This window comes from Heterodontus francisci, chromosome 14, assembly GCF_036365525.1.
Source record: "Heterodontus francisci isolate sHetFra1 chromosome 14, sHetFra1.hap1, whole genome shotgun sequence".
NCBI lineage: Eukaryota > Metazoa > Chordata > Chondrichthyes > Heterodontiformes > Heterodontidae > Heterodontus > Heterodontus francisci.
In genome coordinates this window covers 58,022,819-58,046,015 of record NC_090384.1, presented here as the reverse complement: position 1 = coordinate 58,046,015, position 23,197 = coordinate 58,022,819, and the positions used below count along the sequence as shown (strand labels likewise).

Genomic DNA, 23,197 nt, shown 5'->3' with positions numbered 1-23,197 from the left:
CTGGTGTGGGGTGTGTGAAGCCTTGCTGCCAGCTGCTAAATCCAAGACAAAGACACTGAGAAGGAAGCCCTCTGCTCAACTGTCTCCAAGAACAACTACCAACTCAGAACTTCAGGACCACAAATTCAACAGGAATACCACTAAGTCACCAGTCACCACAGACAGTGTATCATTTTTATTTGTTCTGGACTCTAATCCAATACAAATTTATTCCTCATCACTCTGTAATCTACTTGTGTGTGTGTGTGATTCTCTTGTGTGTGTGTGTGTGCATGAAAGCGTAGAACATTTTTATTATTTTTATTTCGATCGGGTTTAGACTTTTAAGTATAATAAACTTACCTCGTTCTTGTTTAAACTCAAGAAAACCTGTCTGATTGGTTATTTAACAATCACATCAAAGGTGAAAAGTAAAACACTCACTGACGTGGTCAGCACATCCACTTTCTAAAGAAGGAATAAACTCTGCTGCGGAGAGGACGGACAAGAGGGGAGTCGCATGATCCCTCTCACCTGATTGTAAAAGTCTGGCATACCATTCTGGTTCTTGTCTCACTTGGTAATCCTTGTACCAAGTTGTCATTGTCTGGTGAAATATCAAGTTTTCATTCATTAGTTTTTAAATCTCACAAGATCACTTTTTCAGGCCTCATTCTGCAAACTTACCACCATACATTCCTAGACTAGCTCAGTACTACTGTTGCTAAGTTTATCCTTGATCTTGTAGTTGAGCTTTCCTAGCTTGCTGTTGCTCCCAATGGGCTTGCTTGCTATTCCTTTCAGCCTTGTTGTGTCTCCCTGCTGCTTTGTTGGTGTTCCCAATGGCTTTTTGCTGCATTTTCTTGTCTAGGTGAACTATTTATTTAAGAGATTTATCTTGTTCAGCAGGTTATGCACACCTATAGCCAAATTCAGAGGGATTCTCTTTCTGCTGAGCAATTTTTTAGTCTGTGATCTGCAAATTCTTTAAGGAAAATGTAGTCAATTTCTTCCCACTTCATTCACTACAACTTGACCTAACATGTTGCAGTGTGATCCTTGCTGCTTATATTAGTTTTTTATGGAGTGATCTAACAATAGTGGCATTTAGACAGCAATGGTGAAGAATGGAGAGGTTAAGTGGATGTTATTGGTTCTAGAATAGACTTTTCCAAGAGGGGCTAAGGCAGCATAAAGTTCTTTAGAGTTTAAACAAGAGTGCATGTCACTCTGGCAGATGGTGGGAAGGAAACAATCTACATTTGTGGCTAACCATAGTGGGTTATGTAATCCAGGTTTGGAACTTGACCATCAGGGAATTGAGATTTCTCTAAGTTATAATACTAATTTCCCTAATTATTTTCAGCTGTAAAAATATATAACAGTTTTCAAGAGTTTTAGCTTTAAAGAAAAATATCCTTTAATCACATTTTATATTGAGAATGTAGAAATTAGGGTGGTTGGTAAATACCTTCTTAATTTTAACTGATTTGAGCTTGCACTCTATAATTGATGTCTATCACTCTTGAAATACTTCATGCTTTGCCATTACTCCAAGCAGCTTTGTGATTTGCTGTGATTAAAATTATCCTGGGTTAAGTCTAGGCAGATTTTTTTTTTGAAAACCGAGGGCTAGTTTTTACCTGAGGAAGAGGACTTAACTAAGGGTTAGAGTTGGACTGAGGTAGGGCTAATGGACAGGTTAGAGATTTTCACTAAGCACTAGAACTTGCTAATAAATTAAATTTAGGCTTGCAATTAAGTCTGGGTTTAATGTAGCATTTGCAGTTGTCTTAAGATTAGGGGTATCTGTTTTCTTTCTTTTGGGCCTCCTTATCTCAAGAGACAATGGATACGTGCCTGGAGGTGGTCAGTGGTTTGTGAAGCAGCGCCTGGAGTGGCTATAAAGGCCAATTCTAGAGTGACAGGTTCTTCCACAGGTGCTGCAGAGAAATTTGTTTGTCGGGGCTGTTGCACAGTTGGCTCTCCCCTTGCGCTTCTGTCTTTTCTCCTGCCAACTACTAAGTCTCTTCGACTCGCCACATTTTAGCCCTGTCTTTATGGCTGCCCGCCAGCTCTGGCGAACGCTGGCAACTGACTCCCACGACTTGTGATCAATGTCACAGGATTTCATGTCGCGTTTGCAGACGTCTTTAAAGCGGAGACGTGGACGGCCGGTGGGTCTGATACCAGTGGCGAGCTCGCTGTACAATGTGTCTTTGGGGATCCTGCCATCTTCCATGCGGCTCACATGGCCAAGCCATCTCAAGCGCCGCTGACTCAGTAGTGTGCATAAGCTGGGGATGTTGGCCGCCTTGAGGACTTCTGTGTTGGAGATACGGTCCTGCCACCTGATGCCAAGTATTCTCTGGAGGCAGCGAAGATGGAATGAATTGAGACGTCGCTCTTGGCTGGCATACGTTGTCCAGGCCTCGCTGCCATAGAGCAAGGTACTGAGGACACAGGCCTGATACACTCGGACTTTTGTGTTCCGTGTCAGTGCGCCATTTTCCCACACTCTCTTGGCCAGTCTGGACATAGCAGTGGAAGCCTTACCCATGCGCTTGTTGATTTCTGCATCTAGAGACAGGTTACTGGTGATAGTTGAGCCTAGGTAGGTGAACTCTTGAACCACTTCCAGAGCGTGGTTGCCAATATTGATGGATGGAGCATTACTGACATCTTGTCCCAAGATGTTCGTTTTCTTGAGGCTGATGGTTAGGCCAAATTCATTGCAGGCAGCCGTAAACCTGTCGATGAGACTCTGCAGGCACTCTTCAGTGTGAGATGTTAAAGCAGCATCGTCAGCAAAGAGGAGTTCCCTGATGAGGGCTTTCCGTACTTTGGACTTCGCTCTTAGACGGGCAAGGTTGAACAACTTGCCCCCTGATCTTGTGTGGAGGAAAATTCCTTCTTCAGAGGACTTGAACGCATGTGAAAGCAGCAGGGAGAAGAAAATCCCAAAAAGTGTGGGTGCGAGAACACAGCCCTGTTTCACGCCACTCAGGATAGGAAAGGGGTCTGATGAGGAGCCACCATGTTGAATTGTGCCTTTCATATTGTCATGGAATGGTATCTGTTAATGGGGCTGATATGTTGCACGACACTGGCCTTGCTGCAGCCATTTATTTTCTTCACTGCTGATAATGCTGCAACTCCCCACGGTCTAAGGTGGTAAGGGAAAGTTAAAAGTATACAAATGACGGAGGGATTGATTACCCTTTCTCAGCAAATTCCATTTGAACCACTAATCCTCTTCAGTGATCTGCTTTCTCTTTCTGAGAGTTGGTCTGGGTGTTGTGGTGAGGGAGGAAGGGGCTTGTGCTTTGTTGCTATGTGGGGATATCTGTATCGGGTCAGCACTGGCTAACATTGCACTTCATCTCATTGATATGTGAAGATGATTACAAAACAGATTTTAAAAAATCTTATATTTTCACTGCCAGCTTAGGAAACACCTATGACTGGCAAACATGTAAGGTTTTGAGAGCATAATTAGTGAGCAATAGTTTCCACTGGTTGGCAGATCAGTAGAGACTCATGATTATCACAAGAACAATAAATTGGGAAGCAAGGAGAATTTATTTTCCACACAGAGAGCTGAATTTTACCAGCCCCTCGAAGCCGCAGGTCGTGGCGCGGGGGCCGGTAAAATTCTGCTGGGAGAGGGCCGCCTCGACCACGACATTGAGAAGGACCAGCCGCATATTACCTGTGGAGAGGGTACCTTGGTGCGGCCCCTCCACCGCCTTGTGGCGGGGCCTTTATCTAAATATGCAGATTAACATTAATTACATCCCACGCCGTTTTGTGGCCACCATTCGTGCTTTGCGCGCCTTTGGAACTGCGTACAAGAGTTCCGAGGCGAGAACCTGGTGGGGAGGAGGGTGAAATAAAATTTTCAGCGTGTGAGGGATGGATGAGTGGGGAAATCAATTTTTATTGGCTGTGTGAATGGTGGGAAGGGGTTGAAGGGCAAATGATTGAAGGTTGGAGAGAAAGTTCGGGTAGGGAATAAAGAGTTTTTTGTCAATGAGGGCCAATTAAAAAACCATTGGGGAGTTTGGGGATGGGCCTCCATAAGTGTTTATTTAATAAGAATTGGCACTAATTTTCCTTTATAAATTGAAATCTGTGTTTAGGGCTTAAAGCTCTTTAAAAATGGTGCTGGCGCCTCTACGTCATCGGGGGCGGCCGCGTCGGCCCCTCTATTTAAATGAGCCCCCGCACGTAATATTGCAGGGGCTCAGGGACAGCGCATCCACGTGGAATGCACGCCGCCATCAGTGTGCGCTGCCTCAAACTGCGGCACACTCGAAAATTTCAGCCCAGAGAGTTATTAGACAGTGCAATGCTGATGGTTATTAATGCAGAGATGGAATCATCATTGAAAAGGAAGACTGCGACAAGATACAGGAAAATGAGATTGAATTAGATAGTAGCTGATACCAGTTGAAGAGGAGCAGTGGTTTGAGTGCAATGTGTCAAAATGTCTCCTTTGATGCTTTAATATTCCTTTGAAAAGGAAACTCAAAGTCCATTAATTGTAGAGTAAGACAGAAAAATGATTGATTTATACAGGCAGCTTGGACATTTTGTTTACTTGCAACAGGTAAAAGTCATTTCCATTTTATTTTCTCAGACATAAATATATATTGTGGTATTCCGTCTGGATCATTGTGTTTTCTTAAATAATTTTATTTGCTTCCCTTATTCAGACACTTAGGGCTGAATTTTATGAGCGCGGTGCGCTCCAATCTCGGCTGTCCGCTCACGCGATATTTCACGTGGGGGCTCATTTAAACAGAGGGGGCAGAGCGGCTTCCCACGATGACGTAGAGGGGGCGGCCACTCCATCCCCAGCAACCGTGTCCAGCGCCACCACGCAGGCACCGCACCATTTTTAAAGGACTGCAAGCCCTTACCAGCAAATTCAATTTTTAAAGTGACGTAGAAGGCAAATTAAAATTTTAAACTTTATTTACTGATCAAAGCCCCTCTCCCACCCATCCCCCAATGACTATCAAATGTACTTAAGACACATAAAAAACTTTCCTTCCCATCAGCAAATTTTCCCCCCCGATCTTTGCTACCTTTGCCCTTCAACCCCTTCCCAACATCCCCTCAGTCAACCAAAAGTGTTTTACCCGCTCCCCACCCCTAACCCTGATAATTTCGCTCCTTCCCCCTCCTCACCAGTGTCACGACTCGGAACTCCAAACAGAGATCGGAAGGCGCGCGAGTTCCGGCCAGCGGCCGGAATATTGGCATGGGACGGCTGCCGGGAAAAGGTAAGTTAATTTGCATTTATTTTACTTCATTTTAATATTTAAATGAAGGCCCTGCCACTGAGCGGTGGCTGTTGGAGGTCATGGTGGGCCTCTCCCGGAAGAATTTTCTGGGACCCACTGCCACCATTCCCACACCGGAAGGCTCATAAAAATCAGCCCTTGGACACCTGTCTGCTGAAAGCCTTTTTGCTCTTCACAGATGAGATACTTCCTTCAGTACAAAAAGATAACAGAGTGATCAATCTAAAAAAAAATGTATATTTGTGTTACCATAGGTTTTTAAGAAAGCAACAGGAATGTCTCCAAATGTAGGTAAGATGAATTGTGAGGGCTGGTTTAAAAAAGCACAATCTCGCCCAGAGGAGTAAAGTATGTGAATTATTAAATGACTTTGATAAGTTAAGTGCCATAAAATAAAGCAGGCTAGTATGTCAGGTTGTCATAAATACAAAAAAAATTGTGACAAGTAAATTTAAGTCAGATACATCTGGAAGAACATTTTCACACAAAGGGTGATAAACGGTTGGACTTTCCTGCTGGGCAGGGAAGTGGCAACACCAAATTGAGGGGTGCTAAAAATAATGCTGAAAGTTAGCCTGAGCAAAGCAAGTTAAAATTTCATCTTATTATTGTTTTATTATGTGGATATACTCTACTATATAAAAATTGTCCCATTTGTAATACTTCTAGAGACCTTTCACATTGTCGAAAAACCATGCAGGGGACAGAATAGCAGTTGAGGAGGAGGTGGGACCATGACTGGAGTTCTGACAGGGATTGATTGCTAATGATAAGATTTATTAAAAACCTTAATATCTAATCTCGCCACAGCAGAAGACATAGAAGCAAGTAGAAAAATCGAGACTTTTAATTTAAAAGTTAGATATTGGAGGGTAATTTTAACCTAACCCATCTGGAGGGAAACTGATGGAAACGGATCAGCTTTCTGCTTCACACCCCGTCTAATTTCACTTGTCATTGAAACTAATGGGAAGTAAAATTGGGATGTGTGTAAAATGGGTGGCCAATATGAACCCATCGGTTTCCCACCAGGCAGGTTGGTGATTGTTACCCCTTAGCGTCTATTTTATTTCTTGCCTGCATCTTCTGCTCTGACTATTGCTTGTTCTCTGGTTCCTTCCACTCCACTAATGGAAACCGATCTTTATGTCACTATGATCCATCCCTCTATAATTCTGGCCTGAATTTTACCAGCGTGCCGCGCTCCATGGCAGCTTTCTGTGAAGTCGGCGGCCTTCCAACCCAGAAGCGCTGCGCAGAGCCGCCGCAATATTAAGCGCAGGGGCTCATTTAAATGGAGGAGGCAGAGCAGCCACCCCCAATGATGTAGAGCGGGTGGCCGCCGCATCCTCGACAACGGGATCCAGTACCACTGCGCAGGTGCTGGCACTGGTGCCATTTTTAAAGGGCATCAAACCCTTCAGGAGGCATTTAAATATGTAAAGGTGCCAGTCAACAAAAATTGCAGAAAATATTTGTCCACACCTGCAAACTACTCTCCCACCCCCAATGCATAAATACTTAGGGCTGAATTTTATTCGGGCGCAGCGCTCTGCGGCGATGCCCTTTAAACTCAGCGCAGTGCCCGCATTCAGCGGCTGCCAAGGAGCCCCCGCGATATTTCGCGCGAGGATCATTTAAATAGAGCGGCGGAGTGGCCGTCCCCAATGACGCAAGGGCCGCGTCCCTAGCAACGTGAAATGAAAATACATTTTTCAACTCTAAATCCCATCTCCCACCCCTCAATGGGTAATTTATATATTAATTGCCCTCTCCTCCCTCCCCCATAATAAACTTTTATTAGTATCCAGAACTTACCCCCACAAAATTAGTTCATTTGACCCTCAACCCCTTCCCATCATCCCCATATCCAATTAAAATTGATTTCCCCGCTCCTCCACCCCACCCGCCCTGCAAATTCTATTGCTCCCCCCTCCCCAGCAGGTTCTCGCCTGGAACTCCATGCGGAGTTCCGAAGGCGCGTGGAGCACTACCGGCGGCCGTAATATCGGAATGGGACAACTGCCGCCTGCCAGTAGGTTAATTTGAATTCCGTTAGGCCTCATTTTAATATGGAGATGAAGGGCCTGCCACCTGGCTGTGGGGGGGAGCCACACCGAGGTCCCTCCGCCGGTGGTAATATGCAGCGGGCCCTTCTCGATGTCACGGGCTGAGGCGGGCCTCTCCCTGCAGCATTTTACCGGCCCCCACGCCGCAACATGCGGCATCGAGGGGCCAGTAAAATTCAGCCCTTCGTTTTATGCCCGATCCCCCCAAAAAAGTGAGTTCCCACTCACGACCTTTACCCCTGAACTTTATTCCCTTTGACCCCAAATCCCTTCCCACCATCCTCACAGCCACTAAGGATTGTTTTTCCCGCTCCCCCCCTACTCCCGCCCTGATAATTTTAGTCCTCCCCCCTCCCCACCAGTGTCTCGCCTCGGAACTCTGTACGGAGCACTGAAGTCACACGAGTTGCAGCCGGTGGCCGCAAAATTAGCGTGAGACGACTGCTGGGAGCAGTTGATCTGCATTTTTATTAACTTCATTTCAATATTTTAATGAAAGCCCTGTCGCCAAGCTGCAGGGGATGCTGCAACAAGGCCTCACCGCTGCCGCTAATATCCAGCGGAGCCTTCTCGGTGTCGAGACGGGCCGCTCCCTCAAGCATTTTAGAGGCCTCCCCGCTGCGATCCATGACACCAAAGGGCTAGTAAAATCCAGCCCTCCAAACCACTTTGCCCTGCCACCTCCCTTACTCTCTTCAAAAGCCTCCTCTCTTTGATTCTACATTTAGTCTTGCCCCTACATTTTTTGCTTAATGTTAACCGCTTTGCTCCTTGCTAGTTGTTCCAAGTCATTTATTTTTACAAGGAGTGATGTACAAATGCAATTTTCTGTTGTTTAGAAATTTTAGGAAACACATTCAAAAACTGGACTAGACCCTAGATTCCTCCTTTTGCATTCAGTCGTGAATCTAGAAATGGTACCCTTCTCATTTAATACATTAGATAGAACAATTAGAGAAAGCTGCAACTGAAATGTTTAAAATTGCTTCAGAAGTGTCTGAAATTTCATAGATTTTTGTTCTGCAAATGAACATATTTTCATATCTACGTTGAAGAAATTTGCAAACAAATTTGAAAATTCTGAGCAAATAAGCTACCATGCTAACTTACTATATGGCTAGAGTACTTTTAAATCATAGAAGAAACACAAGCATCATAAAACAATTTATCTTTAATTAAGTGTCAACAGCAGTACAAAAGATGGAGTGATGGTGAATATATATATATAGAGAGAGGACAGTCTTGAGGTAAAATGAGCTCAGGCAGTCTCAGAGCCACTCCCCATAAGGCCCCAAATCCCTGTCTTTTCATATCCATTATTTGTAACAATAAAAAGATGGCATTACTACCCAGAGTCTGTAATACCACCTTGTGCAAAAGGCCTTTTTTTTTGAAATTGTACATAATGATAAGGTGCCTGCAAACGCCAGAAAGTAACAGGTTGGTGTCTTTTGACTGGTGTTTTCATCATTTTTTTTATTATTTCAAATATAATGGAGGCAGAGGAGGTCAGACTACTAGTACCGCTAAAATAAATTTAACCCTAATTATTTTTTTTTTCTTTACCTCACGTCAATACTGCAGAAAAAAAAAGGCTGGTTTACATTATGAATAATGCCAAGCAGGGAAAAAGTGACAGTGGGACATTGAACATAATCAAGAAGGTTTTACATCATCCTTAGCAAACAAGTTGTCTTTTGTACTGTATAAAGAGCAGAATATGAAGAACATGTGATGGAGACTTTTTATGTTCAATTACAAACTTTACACTAGACTGTACAGTCTTTTTTTTCTTTTTTTTGATAAATTATTTACATTTTATCAGACTTTTAACATTTTCAAAGCAGCAGCACACACTATTTCTCTAAACACCCAAACATTTACCTGCTGTGGGCCCAGGTACCTGCATTGCTATATATTCAAAATGTGGAGAAGTTGAACTTTTTTTTAAAACTTTTTTTTAAATTAAATTCTGCTGTACAAGACACGTGTGGAGTTTCTTAAGAGCCACACCCAGTGTTGCTATAGGGACGAAAGCATAGTACCATGGCGACAAGAATCCCGGTTGTCAGTCACACGCGCGCGCTAAAACAAAATAAAACCTAACCAACCCTTTTATACTTTATCAGCAGCTAGCATGTCAGTCCAGCAAGTCAGTGAATTGTGCTGATTAAATTAACATGGAGAACAACATCACAATATACATCACAATGAAAAATAAAACTTCCAACGCTGGAAGATAAAGTTACAGTAAGAAGCTATGTAGGAACAGCTTATAAGCGTTTCTTAATGTAGTTTTTTCAACAACAACAAAAAATTGGCAAATACTTAAATGAATGAACCAGAACGCTATAAAAGCTCCTGCTACTCTTCTCAACAAAGCAGAACGCGAGCTATTTTATAAAATCGCACGTTCCAGCACAAAACACAAGTGACAAAGGAAGACAAACAGCAGATGCACATAGCAAGGCTGCAGTGTGCAGGATACAAAAAAAAACTAATTTGTTATTTGCACGTTTCCCCATACTCCCAAGAGCGGCAAACACCTCACTTGTATGTTTCACATAAGCCTGGCATCTTTGCTGGCTTGTGACAACAATAGGGGAAGAAGGGAGGGTGGAATTTAAGAACAAGTCCTAATTGCATTCACCAAAAAAAGTAAATGCACTTTGTCGCCCCAAAGTTAGCCGAACTGTTGATTTGCTGCAAGGACCCCACATTTTCAATACTGCATTAATCTTAGAAAAAAAGATACTTAATACATTTTGACACGGGTCAAATTTGAGGTTGACGCATATGGCAGATCAAGTTATTGGGTAAAATTATCTTCTAAAACAGAACAGTTAATGCAACATATATTTTGTTTTTAAATTATGCCACAGCCTGGGAATAAAACATACATTTATCACAACACGAATTGTCAATAAGGGTAGCTTCCAGGAAGAGTGTAGCTCCCAATGCACATCAACCTTTGCCTCGTTGCTTACTTCAGCCTACTACATGTGGCATCACAAAAAGTGCAGCTACTAATCTAGGAGTCAGGACAATCTCCTGAGTCTCTTGTACACATATCTTAAACCTATACTTAAGTACTTCTGCCAGATTTGGGTGAATTTGCTACAGTCACAACTGCCCATTTTATTCAGACCCCATCTGCTTTGCCGATGTATAAAATAATCAGACATAATAATCACCCAAATTTATGAAAAGAAAGTGTTTGGCAAACTTATTTTTCATTTAATGTAACATATAACACAAAGAAGAAAGTCAAAAATGTCAATTGCACATGTTGAAAAATGACGCACAGCTCTTTGTACTTCCCCTTTCCAAATAAAGATTTGTCAAACACTCTTAAAGGAGGCAGTGCCCCTTTTACATGATCAATATCTCTCTCTTGTGTTTTCTGCTGAGCTAATTAAGGAAACTTTTATGAAAGTATCCTATTGAATAACAATGAGACAAGGTTTGCTGACATGCCCACTCTTGCATGATATTTGCAAGCAATGATCTAAAATTGGAAAGGCAATTTGATTCATGGCTGCAGCCACCTGAAATGATCCATAATAATTTACTTGTGTCACAAATATTATGAATGTTGAGACCAATTATTATTTAAATATAACCAAGGTAAAATACACTTAACTGATTGAACCAGTGGCATCAAGCGAGAACCTCTCCTATTTGTCAAGTTTGCTGTTTATCTTGCATTTTATTACCATCTGGTGCTCGTTGTTATATTCCTAACTCTGTTGGCACATATTGCTACCTGTCATTGTGCCAGGTCATGCTAATTCATCAACACCGTCATGCCACTTAGAAACAGTTAAAAGGGAGTTGCCAGCTATCCCGTTCCCATAAGCACAATTCACTCTGAGAAGTAACCCAGACCAATTGTAAAAAGTTTGATTTCCATAAATCCCCCTTCTCACTCACCGCCCCCAGGTTGATAAGCTTACTTTTACACAGAAGGAAAATGTGAATTCATTAAAAAAAAATTACAAATTGTGTCTGATTGTTTTTCTACCATGAAATGGGCACAGTACAATGATTCAAAAAGTGTTTTCTTCTTTAAATAAAATTATTTCCCTACTCTGCACATTACTAACTGTAACGCTATATATATCCTTAATAATAATAATTACAATACAAAAACATGAGAAATTGACCATAAGCGAGGTGTCTGAACGCCTCAGCTCAAGGTCCAATACTGCTATATCATTGCGGGTGTGAGTTCAGCATCTACATGAGGTACAGCGACTTGTCAGCATTTAAAAATGTGGACCAACATACAATGATGTATAACAAAACAGTAAATACATAACTTATATTTCACTATGTATCATGAACAAAAATAGAATTCTATTTCCTATGTTATATTTACAATTTTAAAAAAAATCTAAAATGAGATGGTGGATTTTTTTGTTGCAACTTTGTTTTAAGCTCCAATTTAAGTAAATTTGTACTATTTCCTTTTTTGATTGTCTTGGTTGAATAACTCTGCAGTGATATTTTAGAGCCTGATTTCGGCTAATAAATATTACACAAACATTTATTTGATCTAGTCAACCTTCAAATGCAATTTACAAAGAAATAATTATGACCAATGAGTTTGGTGATGTCTGTTTAGCCAATCAGCTTGGAGAGCAGGTGGTCATATAGAAAATGAAGAACTTTGTGGGGTGGTGGGCAAGAGAGGAAAGGAAGATTAAGAAATCCAGGTAGGGAAGGATGACAGAGGTGAGGGAGAAAGGGAGACTGGGGTGGAGCTAAAACAAAGTATTCATACATAACATTTTCTTTTTTTTGCATAAATAAAGTTACTAGACATAAAATGACTCAAATCTGGCAACTGTGAGGCAGGCCCACACGAGTCGGAACAGGTGATGTTTTGTTCATGTAGTATCTCTTACAACAGTTTCACATTAGTCAGAAGTGATAAAAAATATCATTTATATCCAGTGCTCATAACACTTTAAAACATCCTGTGTGTATGTGTGTGAGTGAGCGTGTACGTAATGTGTGTGTCTGTGTGTGTATGTGTATCATATTATATATATTATATATATATAAAAATATATACATACACACACTACAAACATAATCAAGTTTCAGTCCCAAAAAAACAGTCCTTTGTTTTCCCACCAGCCTGCATTATATCATATTGGCATGGCAACAAAACAGCTAAAACAACTAAATGTTTGTGTGCAATGAAAAATAAACTAAAAATGTATTCTTGAACTACAAGCCATACACTGCCTTAAGTAAAACTGAATTTTTAAAAATAAAAATAGTTGAGGGGAGCTGATTATTATTAAGAGGTTATAAGAACTTTAATAAATTATAATAATGAGAAATAGGAACTATCCCCTCACTCCTCCCTCCCTCAAGTTGAAGCCAAATATAACGATCAAATCTTGTTTTCTGAATGAAATAACTTTTATCAGTACCTTGAATAATTTGCAAAAGAAACAGAGTGTTCATCAGTTATTCTCATTGCATGACTTGCAAATAGATCATCAGAGTCTAAATCAAACTAGTCCAACATTAAATAATGGAGCTTCATTATTCAGTGGGAGTTTAAATAATGAGCAGAATTCTGCCTCACTCTTCAGCAATAGTTTGTATTTTTCCCCAATTAAAAAAAATCCTCTCAAATGCAAATACCCATGAACAGTACTTTTTAAACTTAATAATGGCCATTTATATTTTGCAGCACGTATTAAATATTTAAGACTGGTAATTTGAGTACGCACGGTGGGTTGATGGAGATGCACCATATTTTTTTTTAATTCACCTGTGCTGTTTTTATCTTTGATAAATCTCACCTACTTCCTGCACACCAAATCTCATTTAAGTTTAAGACCTTCCAATGTGTAATTTTCACAGCAATCTAGTTGCTGAATTAAGACATTGTGAAATTAAGTAAAATGTTAAGTCATTAGTATTCCATTTCCTCCATACCCATCTCTACTCTATTTGTGCTTATCAAGGTGAAAGCTGACAGTGCAGAGGAATGGAATTGTTTTTGTTTAAGTAAAGTTACTTAACACCATTGAACAGCAGGTAGGACTCCAGGGTCAGTTGGAACATAAGGCAAATGCAACATTGAGCCTCCTCTCTCTATCCCTCTGTTATCTCCACAATATTCCTACGAGGCTGAATTAAGAGTAGCCAGTGTAACCTTCCTAACTCTGGATGTTGGGGGTGGGGGTGGGGGGTGGGAAGAAGGGTGAATGCGTTGTTGCCAATTACAAGGGGCAGATTCAAACTAATGGAGTTATTCCTGCTTAAGCTCTACATATTAAGCTACTTCGATAAAAGGTTTCCCATTTGAACAGAACAGCCAGAAACGTACAGTCACTGATTTTACCCCAAGGTTTTTATTTTTTTTTCCACTTGTGTTTTCTTTTAAATTCAATAATCCTAGATTATTGGCCCCATGGATCTCTGGAATGACTAAGATACTCTCAACGGAAACCAACATAATGAGGTAAAGGGCTTTAAACTATGCTTAGGAGACAACTGGGGCAGCTGCCAGTTGTGTGACCTGCAGTGACAAATAACTGTTGAACACCCTATTGTGGCATATCAAAAAAGTGATTGGACACATGCACTCTGGCAAGCTCCTCCTCTGTCTCAAATAGATATCCTTCGCCCATATTCCTGAGTAACTTCACTGTTGTCCGGAAAGAACCATTTTGTAAGTGTAGCTATATATCTTTTTCCTCATTAAGATGACAGACGATTGTCTAAGACTTTTGCAGTGTCTCCCAAATAAGACTTTTCAGAGTGTTAAGATTAAAATGTTATTAGAAGTTTGGCACTTTCTTAATTCAAACTGTACAATATGCAACTCAAAAATAAAGAATAAAAAAAAGGAAAGCCAGTCAGGGCTCAGCTCTTTGTTGTTCTGCTTTATGCTGTGCTTTTTGTGCACACGTGCTGCCATTTTTATTTTGGTTTTTTCCCCCCGTTCTTTTTAAAACTACGAAATTTAAGTTATTTTAAATAGTTCAGATTAAAAACACATTCACAAGTTGCTGGTTGGCACAGCATACCTGAGTGAGAATATAACCCCCCACCCCTTAAGAAACAGTAACTAAAGCATTTTAAAACAAGCTCAAAAAAGAAAAAGGAAAAAAAAAACTTTTAAGACTGCCAGATAGCTGTGAATTTATATTAAGCAACAGCTTTCAAGTCCTGACATTTTGTTTTTAGGCTGTAGCCAGTAATGTAAAATGTCCATGATACTTTGTAAAAATAAAGAACAATCAGAATGCTTCACACATTAAGAAACATTTAAGACCATTGCTGATGAATCTGTTGGAGCCACACATGCAGGCTCATCAATAACTTTTTTTTGTTCAAAATAACAGTCTGATTGCAGTTGCTCTTCAGTTGGCACTGATGGCCTCCTGATTCTCATTGTCACTGCTATAGTCTGATTTCTGATCATCCTCATAGTCCTCGTACATTTCCATCTCATCTTCGCCGTTCATCATTTCGTTCACGCCCAGGTTGCCGCTTTCTCCCTTCATGCTGTAAGTGCTCTGGATGACTGGGATACTTGGTTCTGGACTGCCGGATTCACTGGAACACTCGGATGTCAGTTGTGGTGATGCTGCTGTGGTTGCCATGGAGATAGCACGGGGATACACTACGCCTGCTGCCGTGGTGATTGGAATCTGAGGCTGTTGCCTATACACAGATGAACACTGGTTTGTTAGCAACTGAAATCCACAAATATAGTATTTTTAAAGACCCAAATGCTGGAAAACATGATTCATTTACCTGATTTAGAGAACAGTGCTGCTATTGGTGGCAGTTGCAACTCTGGTAACAGTGCTGGAAGGATAATGAGCAACACGACTGCCTGTGGTCCCAAACCAACCCTGACACACTCCACAAACTTCCCCCAATTGACATAACTCATCTAACCATAACTTGTCCACTCACAAGATTTATCCTGAATGCCACAGCTTTGAATTTTAAGTAATTGTCTTTTGTGTGGAACTTTAGTGTAAATGGAGAGTTTGATTATTTTCAAAGTGGCTTGCATTATTCTGCCAACATCTTTGGTTGGAGGACATTTCATCTGCCATAATTGTTGTGATTTTTTTTCCTATTTCAGCCTATTACCTCACTGGGTTATAGTATAAAAATAAAACGCTAAGTAAGAATCAAACTGCCTTCATTAAATCAAAGCTATTATCAAGTTTCCACTTGCTCAGCAGTCTATGGGTTAAGCGACCTCCTAATGCAAAGGACAATGGTCAAGCTGGTGCAATGGGATTGTGAATTTGGGAGGGGTTATTAGTCTTTTTTTTATTCATTCACAGGATTTGGGCATCACTGAAAAGGCCAGCATTTTTATTCATCCCTAATTGCTCTTGAGGTGGTGGTGGTGAGCCACCTTCTTGAATTGCTGAAGTCCGTATGGTGAAGGTATGCCCACAGTTCTGTTAGGTAGGGAGTTCTAGGATCTTGACCCAGTGACAATGAAGAAACTAAATATTGTTTCCAAGTCAGGATGGTGTAAGACTTAGAGGGATCTTGGAAGTGGCCGTGGTCCCATGCGTCTGCTGCCCTTGTCCTTCTAGGTGGTAGAGGGCTTGGATTTGGTAGTTGCTGTCGAAGAAGCCCTGCCAAGTTACTGCAGTGCATCTTGTAGTTGGTGAACATTGTGGACACTGTGCAGCAGTGCTGGAGGGAGTGATTGTTTAACATGGTGGATGGGGTGCTGATCAAGCGGCCTTGATGCTGTCGAGCTTCTTGAGTGTTTTTGGAGCTGCACTCATTCAGGCAAGTGGTCAGTACTCTATCAACATCCTGACTTGTGCCTTGTATATGGTTGACATGCTTTGAGGAGTCAGGAGGTGAGCCACTCATCACAGAATACTCAGCTTGTGAACTACTCTTGTAGCTACACTATTTATGTAACTGGGCTAATTAAGTTTCAGTTCAATGGTGCCCCCACCTCCCCCCCCCACAAGATGGTGATGCTGGAGCATTTGATGATGGTAATGCCATTGAATGTCATTGCCTGTTGCATTGGGCTAGAGTCCTTTAATGTGGGGTCTAGGTACAGCCCAGGTTAATTTGATTTAAGTCTTACTCTTCCTGCTGGGTGCAAGGGTACAATATGATATAAGTTCCAACATTCTGAACACATTCCCAGTAGATATAGGTCCACAACATTAAGTGTCATCCTAAACTGGCAATCTTTCATTCAGAAAAACCCTAAGTAAGGATAGAAAGGTAGAACAATGTCACAGTGATTCAGTTCAAGACATTTTGAGGTTGGGGCTGAGGGATATTGTAAAGGAAGAGAAGGAGCAAGTTTATTTTCCTCTAACTAAAGTGTACCTGACCTGGTAGTGCCTAATGGTCATAGTGGAAAATCCTTTTTCCCCACCATTAACACCCCTCAGGCAATGGGATGACTGTGAATGAGTGGGAAGGGAACTGTGAAAATGCACGTGATGAGAGATTAAAGGATTACTTATTTTGTTAGAGTTTCTCAGGCAGTAATATACAAAGGAACTATTAATGGACAGGTCCATTCACATGTCACTTTAGTGTGAAAAGGTCTATCTCAATTTGGTTCTATCGACCTGAAATCTCAAGTACCAAACTCAGCAATTTATAACCAGTGTGTGAACCCAGTTTGCTAGTTATTGACTTGATATCACTCCTGGATATTCATTTTATTAATGTTAGCTGATCTCTCAAAATGTTGCTCACAGGTCATCTTGAGTTATGGAGCACAGTTACATGTTTGTTTACCTGACCTGTTTTTTAAAATCACTGTTCAAGAACATCCCAATACAATCCAGGTAATTGAAGTTGCTAGCAATTATAACTCATTGGGCTGAATTTTACCAGCCCCTTGACGCCGCGGCTCGTGGCGGCGGGGGTGGTGGGGTAAAATTCAGCGGGGAGAGGCCTGCCCCGTCTTGCGACATTGAGAAAGGCCTGCAGCAAATTACCAGCAGTGGGGGGACCACGGTGCGGCCCCACTGCTGTCTGGCAGCAGGCCTTTCATCTGCATATTAAAATGAACCTAAATGATATGTAAATAAACTTACCTGAAGGCGGTGGCCGTCCTACACCGATTTTACAGCCACTGTTCATCCTTCGCGTGCCTTTTGGAACCTCACAAAGAGTTCCGAGGCAAGAACCTGGTGCCGGGGCAGGGTGGGGGGGCAGGACATGTGAGGTGTGACACTGGTGGGAAGGGGGGAGCAGTGAAATTCTCGGGGTGGGGGCGGGAGGGATGATTGGGAGAGAGGATTCCAGCTTTTACTTTTTTTGTTACACAAACAAGAATTGAATGTTTCTTCAAAATTCAAATGCAGGGCTTGAAGCCCTTTAAAAATGGTGCTGCCGCCTGCGCAGTGGAACTGGACGCCATTGCCTGGGATGGAGCGGCCGCCCCCTCTACGTTATCGGAGGCGGCCGCTCCACCCCCTCCATTTAAATGAGCCTCTGCATGAAATATCGTGGGGGCTCAGCGACGGCGCATCCGCACCTGAAGACCACCAATATCAGACGCACCGCTGCAAATCGCGGCCGTTCATAAATTACAGCCCTGTAAGTCACTTCTGATATTTGAAGTCTGCAATGTGATGGGTGTGTGCTAGATGCAACTTTTTTTTAAAATTTCATACGTATCGCAACAGGCGAAATAAAAAGTCGTATGAAAAGCAACTTCCTCTAAGTGTTGCACTTAGTTCCAGCAACACTTTCCCTTTCACACAGATCCCATTACAATCTTCCTATGTGTGTGTGTGTGTGTGTGTGTGTGTAGCTAGATAGCCATAGATCTACTTTAAAATTAGTGGATACAGTTTCATTATGTTCTTGCTTCATTTGTTCTGTCAGCAACAGCTGCAAAGATAGGCAGCCAGGGCAGTCCATGAAGTTGTTCGGTGCTGATATCACACTAAAGGACAGTCACATCCTGCATACTCCCACCCGTTTTCTGAATTTCATCTCTTACAGCATACTGCCAGAACAGACAACCTTTCCACTAATGCTTGACCCCCTAACTGGCAATTAGGAAGCACAACATAGGTTCAAAAATGCATTTTAAAAATGCTGGCCCCAAAATTCTTAGGTTGGGAGAAGGCATAAGTCCCATTTCCATCTAAGGGGGCCAGAATATGGAACAGAATCTTTCCTGAGATTTTGCCCCTTTTAAACTGGACCTATAAATTCTGGTTTGGGAGACGGTAGATAGATCTTCCACACATCCCTATTCAAGAGAGCCTGTCAGTGGGAATTCATGGGCTTCACTAGGAATTCCTCCCTTTATAGTTTTGAAAGCCTTCAGAGGAACTCTACATATGGAAACTTAGCGTGTGTCCGTTTGAGGCCATCTGAAAGTTCCTAACCTTTACTAGAGTGAGAGTCATCCATTCCAGAGGTAATCTAATGCTGGAGAGTTTTCAGTAAAATCTGAAGACTTTTAAAGAAAACATGTTTTCTTTGGCCCATTTGGTCCTTGGGAGATCTCATGTGCAGTGACAAGGCACCATTCTGCTTTAGAATTGGCTTGGACCAGAGCAGGTATCTCTTGTAGGCACCTGCTTTGGCCCAGTAAGGTGAAACATCCCACTGCTGAGTTTTAGGACAGGGTCTCTGGCCTGGAACTAGGCCAGGTGGAAGTTCTATTCCACCACATTTGCTGTAGCAGAGGTGGCGTCCCAGGAATTTCTAAGCCATTGTTTCAATTGAATTGTCACTTCCATCATGTTGAATCAATGACTGAGGCATGGAATGAACATATGCAAGTACAACATTGGGATCTTTTGATTGGAACTGCAAATACATAAACATTTAAGAACTGTATATATGTACAGATTTTCACAACTAATTGGCTTGTTGTGTATTTACAGGTTCAATTAACTTATTAGCATCATATCATAACAGAAAATTGTTGATGAGAAATGTCAAAAAGAGATTTTAGACAACTGGTTTCAGAATTACTTGGAAAAAGGAAATAAAAATGTAACAGGAAGGTATACGAGGGATATTAATTGCCTGTGGGATTCTACTGGTTTGGTACACTTTAAATGTCAGGCCTCATTCCTGCCTGGAATGTGTGGGAAGTGGCTCCTGGTTTGCAGAGACCCAGATGGTGTATGGTGTATAACCTGTTTGCTGCTTCTCTGGAACAACAGGCATTTCCAAAACAATCTTTCAGAATCATAGGATAGAAAATGTTCCTATTTATAACTCAGTAATACATACCCCACAGTGAAGAACTGCCGCATCTCCTGCCTTCGGTTTCTCATCAACTGCTTGTATTCGCCAATACGCAGCTTCTTGCCATCCACAATACAGGTGCGCTTTGGTCTGGGCTTGTACTTGTAGTTGGGGTATTTCTCTAAATGCATCTTGCTGAGCCTGGCTTGCTCCTCGTAATATGGCTGCTTCTCTTGGTTGGACATTGATTTCCAGCGAGATCCTGCACAAGACAGACACCAATCAAAATGCAGCTCTCAGCAGAGTAAATGGTCCAAGAACATGGGTTATGTGATGTTGTGATCAAGGCACTGTTTACATAAGCACATGGTTCCATTTTAATGCTAAATTATGTTTGGTTAAAAAGATCACAAAGATCCTTTGTCCAGAATGAATGTTTACAAATGCTTCCAATCCTTTGATCAGGCAAATAGCCACCTTCCATATGAGCATCACCAAGCTATTTTACCATGTGGCACATCACAACCAAGTCTGACTATCCTCACCGAGTGCCCAGATAGGCATACTCTCCAGCAAGAACAACTGCATAGAAATTGGGAGGAAATACACTGGCTGATACTTTCTCCCTTTTTACTCTTCACTACATGCCTCCAGAATGTCCCATGGGCCAGGGAACTTCCTGAGTTGTATGAGTCAGTAACATACCATCTGGTGCATTTACCCACAGGACCATTGTTTAGCTAACTGTTAGCTCCACACTCACCCTATTCTGAATATTATTACTGTGTATAATTCCACCCAGCATTAGCACTTGATTTGGCAGAAATTAATATTCAACTGACAAATGTCATAATACAGGTATGCTGTAAGTCCTGTGACTGCTCAATTTTCACACCATGCAACCTACACAATAACTTTGGTTGCAAAATACAAACTGCTTGTTAACAATTTACAATATTTCTTTTCCCTTAGTAACAGGCAGAACAATACTGCAACTTTTTTTCTGCAGGTTTCCAAATGATTATGGCGGGCAGCCATAAAGACAGGGCTAAAGTGTGGCGAGTCGAAGAGACTTAGTAGTTGGCAGGAAGAAAGACAGAGGCGCAAGGCGAGAGCCAACTGTGTAACAGCCCCGACAAACAAATTTCTCTGCAGCACCTGTGGAAGAGCCTGTCACTCTAGAATTGGCCTTTATAGCCACTCCAGGCGCTGCTTCACAAACCACTGACCATCTCCAGGCACTTATCCATTGTCTCTCGAGATAAGGAGGCCAAAGAAGAATTTGTCACTAAAAGCCCTTTTTTGAAAACAAAGATTCAGTGCATTTATGATGACACACTTGCACTGTACCTTTCTTATTTTAAAGAAAATGCACATAAATGTTAGACACAAACTTAAGTAGTTAAGTAGCTACCGTATGTTTCATTTTATCATTAAAGTCTTCCTTTTTGAGGAGACTGCCAAGTGAAAAATGTTGAAAGCATTAATTTAAGGATGTAAAGGCTTAACTCTACTATACACTAACAATTCTCCAGGGGATAACTTCTTGCAGAGCACAGTAGCTAGCAAAAGAGAAAAAAAAACTAAAAGCGATGTGGAATTTTTTTGTTGTAATTTTGACTTTTGTTTCTTTGTCCTGAACATTTACGATGGTCTGATGCAGTGGTAGGAAGTTTTTAATAAAATGTCCACACTTTTTCATGTAATCCCTCCAATCATTATTAGGTTTTATTATTGTAGCCACTTACTGCTCCTCAGGCTGTGAACACTGTACAAAGAAAAATAGGGCTTCCGAATGCTACTTATCTCATTTAATCTAAACAGCTTGAAATGGAGACTTTCTTGTTTTGGGGCGAGACGCAATGTAACAAATCTTGTTTTCTTGCTATATTGCTCAGGATATTACTGCAATAAAGTAGCTTTTGTGATTATAAACATACTGATTATAATTAAGAACAGTTGGTGCTTTCTGATGAAGTCTTGGTCAGGGCAGTGCAAAAGACAGGCCCGATGTTGTCACTCAATCTACACTGCAGTTTAGAACTGACAGATACACCATTGCTGCCAGCAGTAGAACTGCCCTAGATTTTTTACAACTCAAAAACACCATCCATTGACATATAATGTAAAATTGTGATAGAAGGGTTCCCCCCATCTTGTTAAAGTACTGCAGGTAGAGCCTCTGGCTTGAAAATGGTCGAAGAAATATTGTATGAAGGGGCATTAATTTCCAACAGATTGTTTCACTATAGAGGAAATGGAACATCAACAAATCATTTAACAAGAAACAGATTCTGTGGAACAATTGTTGTGGTAAGAATTTATTTTTCTTTCATGAATATCAAAGATGGAATCAGCTTCATTCGGAAGGACCATAGATCTATTTTCCATTATTCATGATTACTGTGCTTTGGTCTTGCTTTGGGGTACTTTATGATTTCATATAGGTAACCATATTCTTCTCTATGCGTAAGAGGTCTAACATGTAGAAAGGGATCTTAAAATCTTTTTGGAATGGCGGCTCAGTTCGGTGATGCTTCAAAAATGCACCCTTTAATCTCGGATCTCACACAAGAGAAAACTTCCTATCTAATAGGTGATTACCAACTGCTGCCTCATCACCACACCCCCATTCCTTTCTAATATCTTCAAATGTGTCTTTGCTGACCGACCTTAAGTCGTCATCCTCCAATATATCTTCACCCTCAACTTTAAACTCCCTCCTGGTGTTGTCCCAACCTCTCTCTCTCTCATTTCCTCCAGCTCAACATCATTCTCACTTTTCTTCACTGTGTTGAAGACCCTCAGCAATGCCTCTTCCTTTTGGTTCATTCTTTTGCAGGAATTTACAACTGTAGAACCTCCTGTGTCATCCTACAACCTACATGCTTTTTAAACCAAAGTTTGGTGTCACTCATTGCTTCCAGATTTACTTAATCTTCCATACTATTCTTTTCAGGGGAAATGTCTACCACTATGGGCCTTCGGTTTCACATTTAAAAAAAAATAGCCTGGCCCTTTGGAATGTACACAGAATGCTGCTTCTTTTATAACTGGGAAATGAACAGAGGATAACAATGGTCACACTGGCAAATCAAAAGAGTTAACTGAGGGGCAAAGAGTTTGATCTGAATTTTTGCCCCCCTGTCATCTTATAAGTATACTTTCTTGCCTTCTTCCCCCTCCATCCACTCACCACCATCAGTTGATATAACTGGTAATGATTGTAACTTACTTTTTTAACTCACTCTGCTATTTTCCACATTGCGCTTTTTAAAAGAATCTAAATAGAGCTACTCTGTGTCATATCTACCGAGCTATTATGGAGTATCACAGCTCTCATGCACCCTAAAGAACTTCTGCAGCAATCTGTGAGGTCCGAGGCTGGTGCCAAAAATATTTCTCCTTTTTAGAATACAAAGTGATTGGAGTTTTTCGCATTGTCTATTCTACCGGACAGCACATCCGAAAAGAACCACCTTCGTTGCTTCGAACCTGCACTGTTTACATTCAATGTGAATTTAAAAAAGGCCAGTAATGAGGAAGATGAGGTAGCTTGATCCTGCACTGGCTTCCTAAATAGCCATTTGTAAATTCAATGCTTAGAGCTGCATGACACTCAAAGCT

The 23,197-nt window shown here is 41.4% G+C and overlaps 1 protein-coding gene across 17 annotated transcripts in view; it reads right to left on the bottom strand.

The window, feature by feature from the left end:
• Positions 1-8,534: 8,534 nt before the first annotated feature.
• Positions 8,535-23,197, bottom strand: part of sox6 (SRY-box transcription factor 6) — a 720,990-nt gene continuing 706,327 nt past the window's right edge. For all 17 annotated transcript variants that reach the window (XM_068046281.1, XM_068046293.1, XM_068046282.1 and 14 more), the window contains 2 exons: positions 19,616-19,832; positions 8,535-15,058 (listed from right to left, as the gene is read on the bottom strand). In XM_068046281.1, coding sequence (XP_067902382.1) covers positions 14,755-15,058; positions 19,616-19,832 — 521 coding nt within the window. In that variant the 3' untranslated portion in view covers positions 8,535-14,754. The remainder of the gene's footprint in view (positions 15,059-19,615; positions 19,833-23,197) is intronic.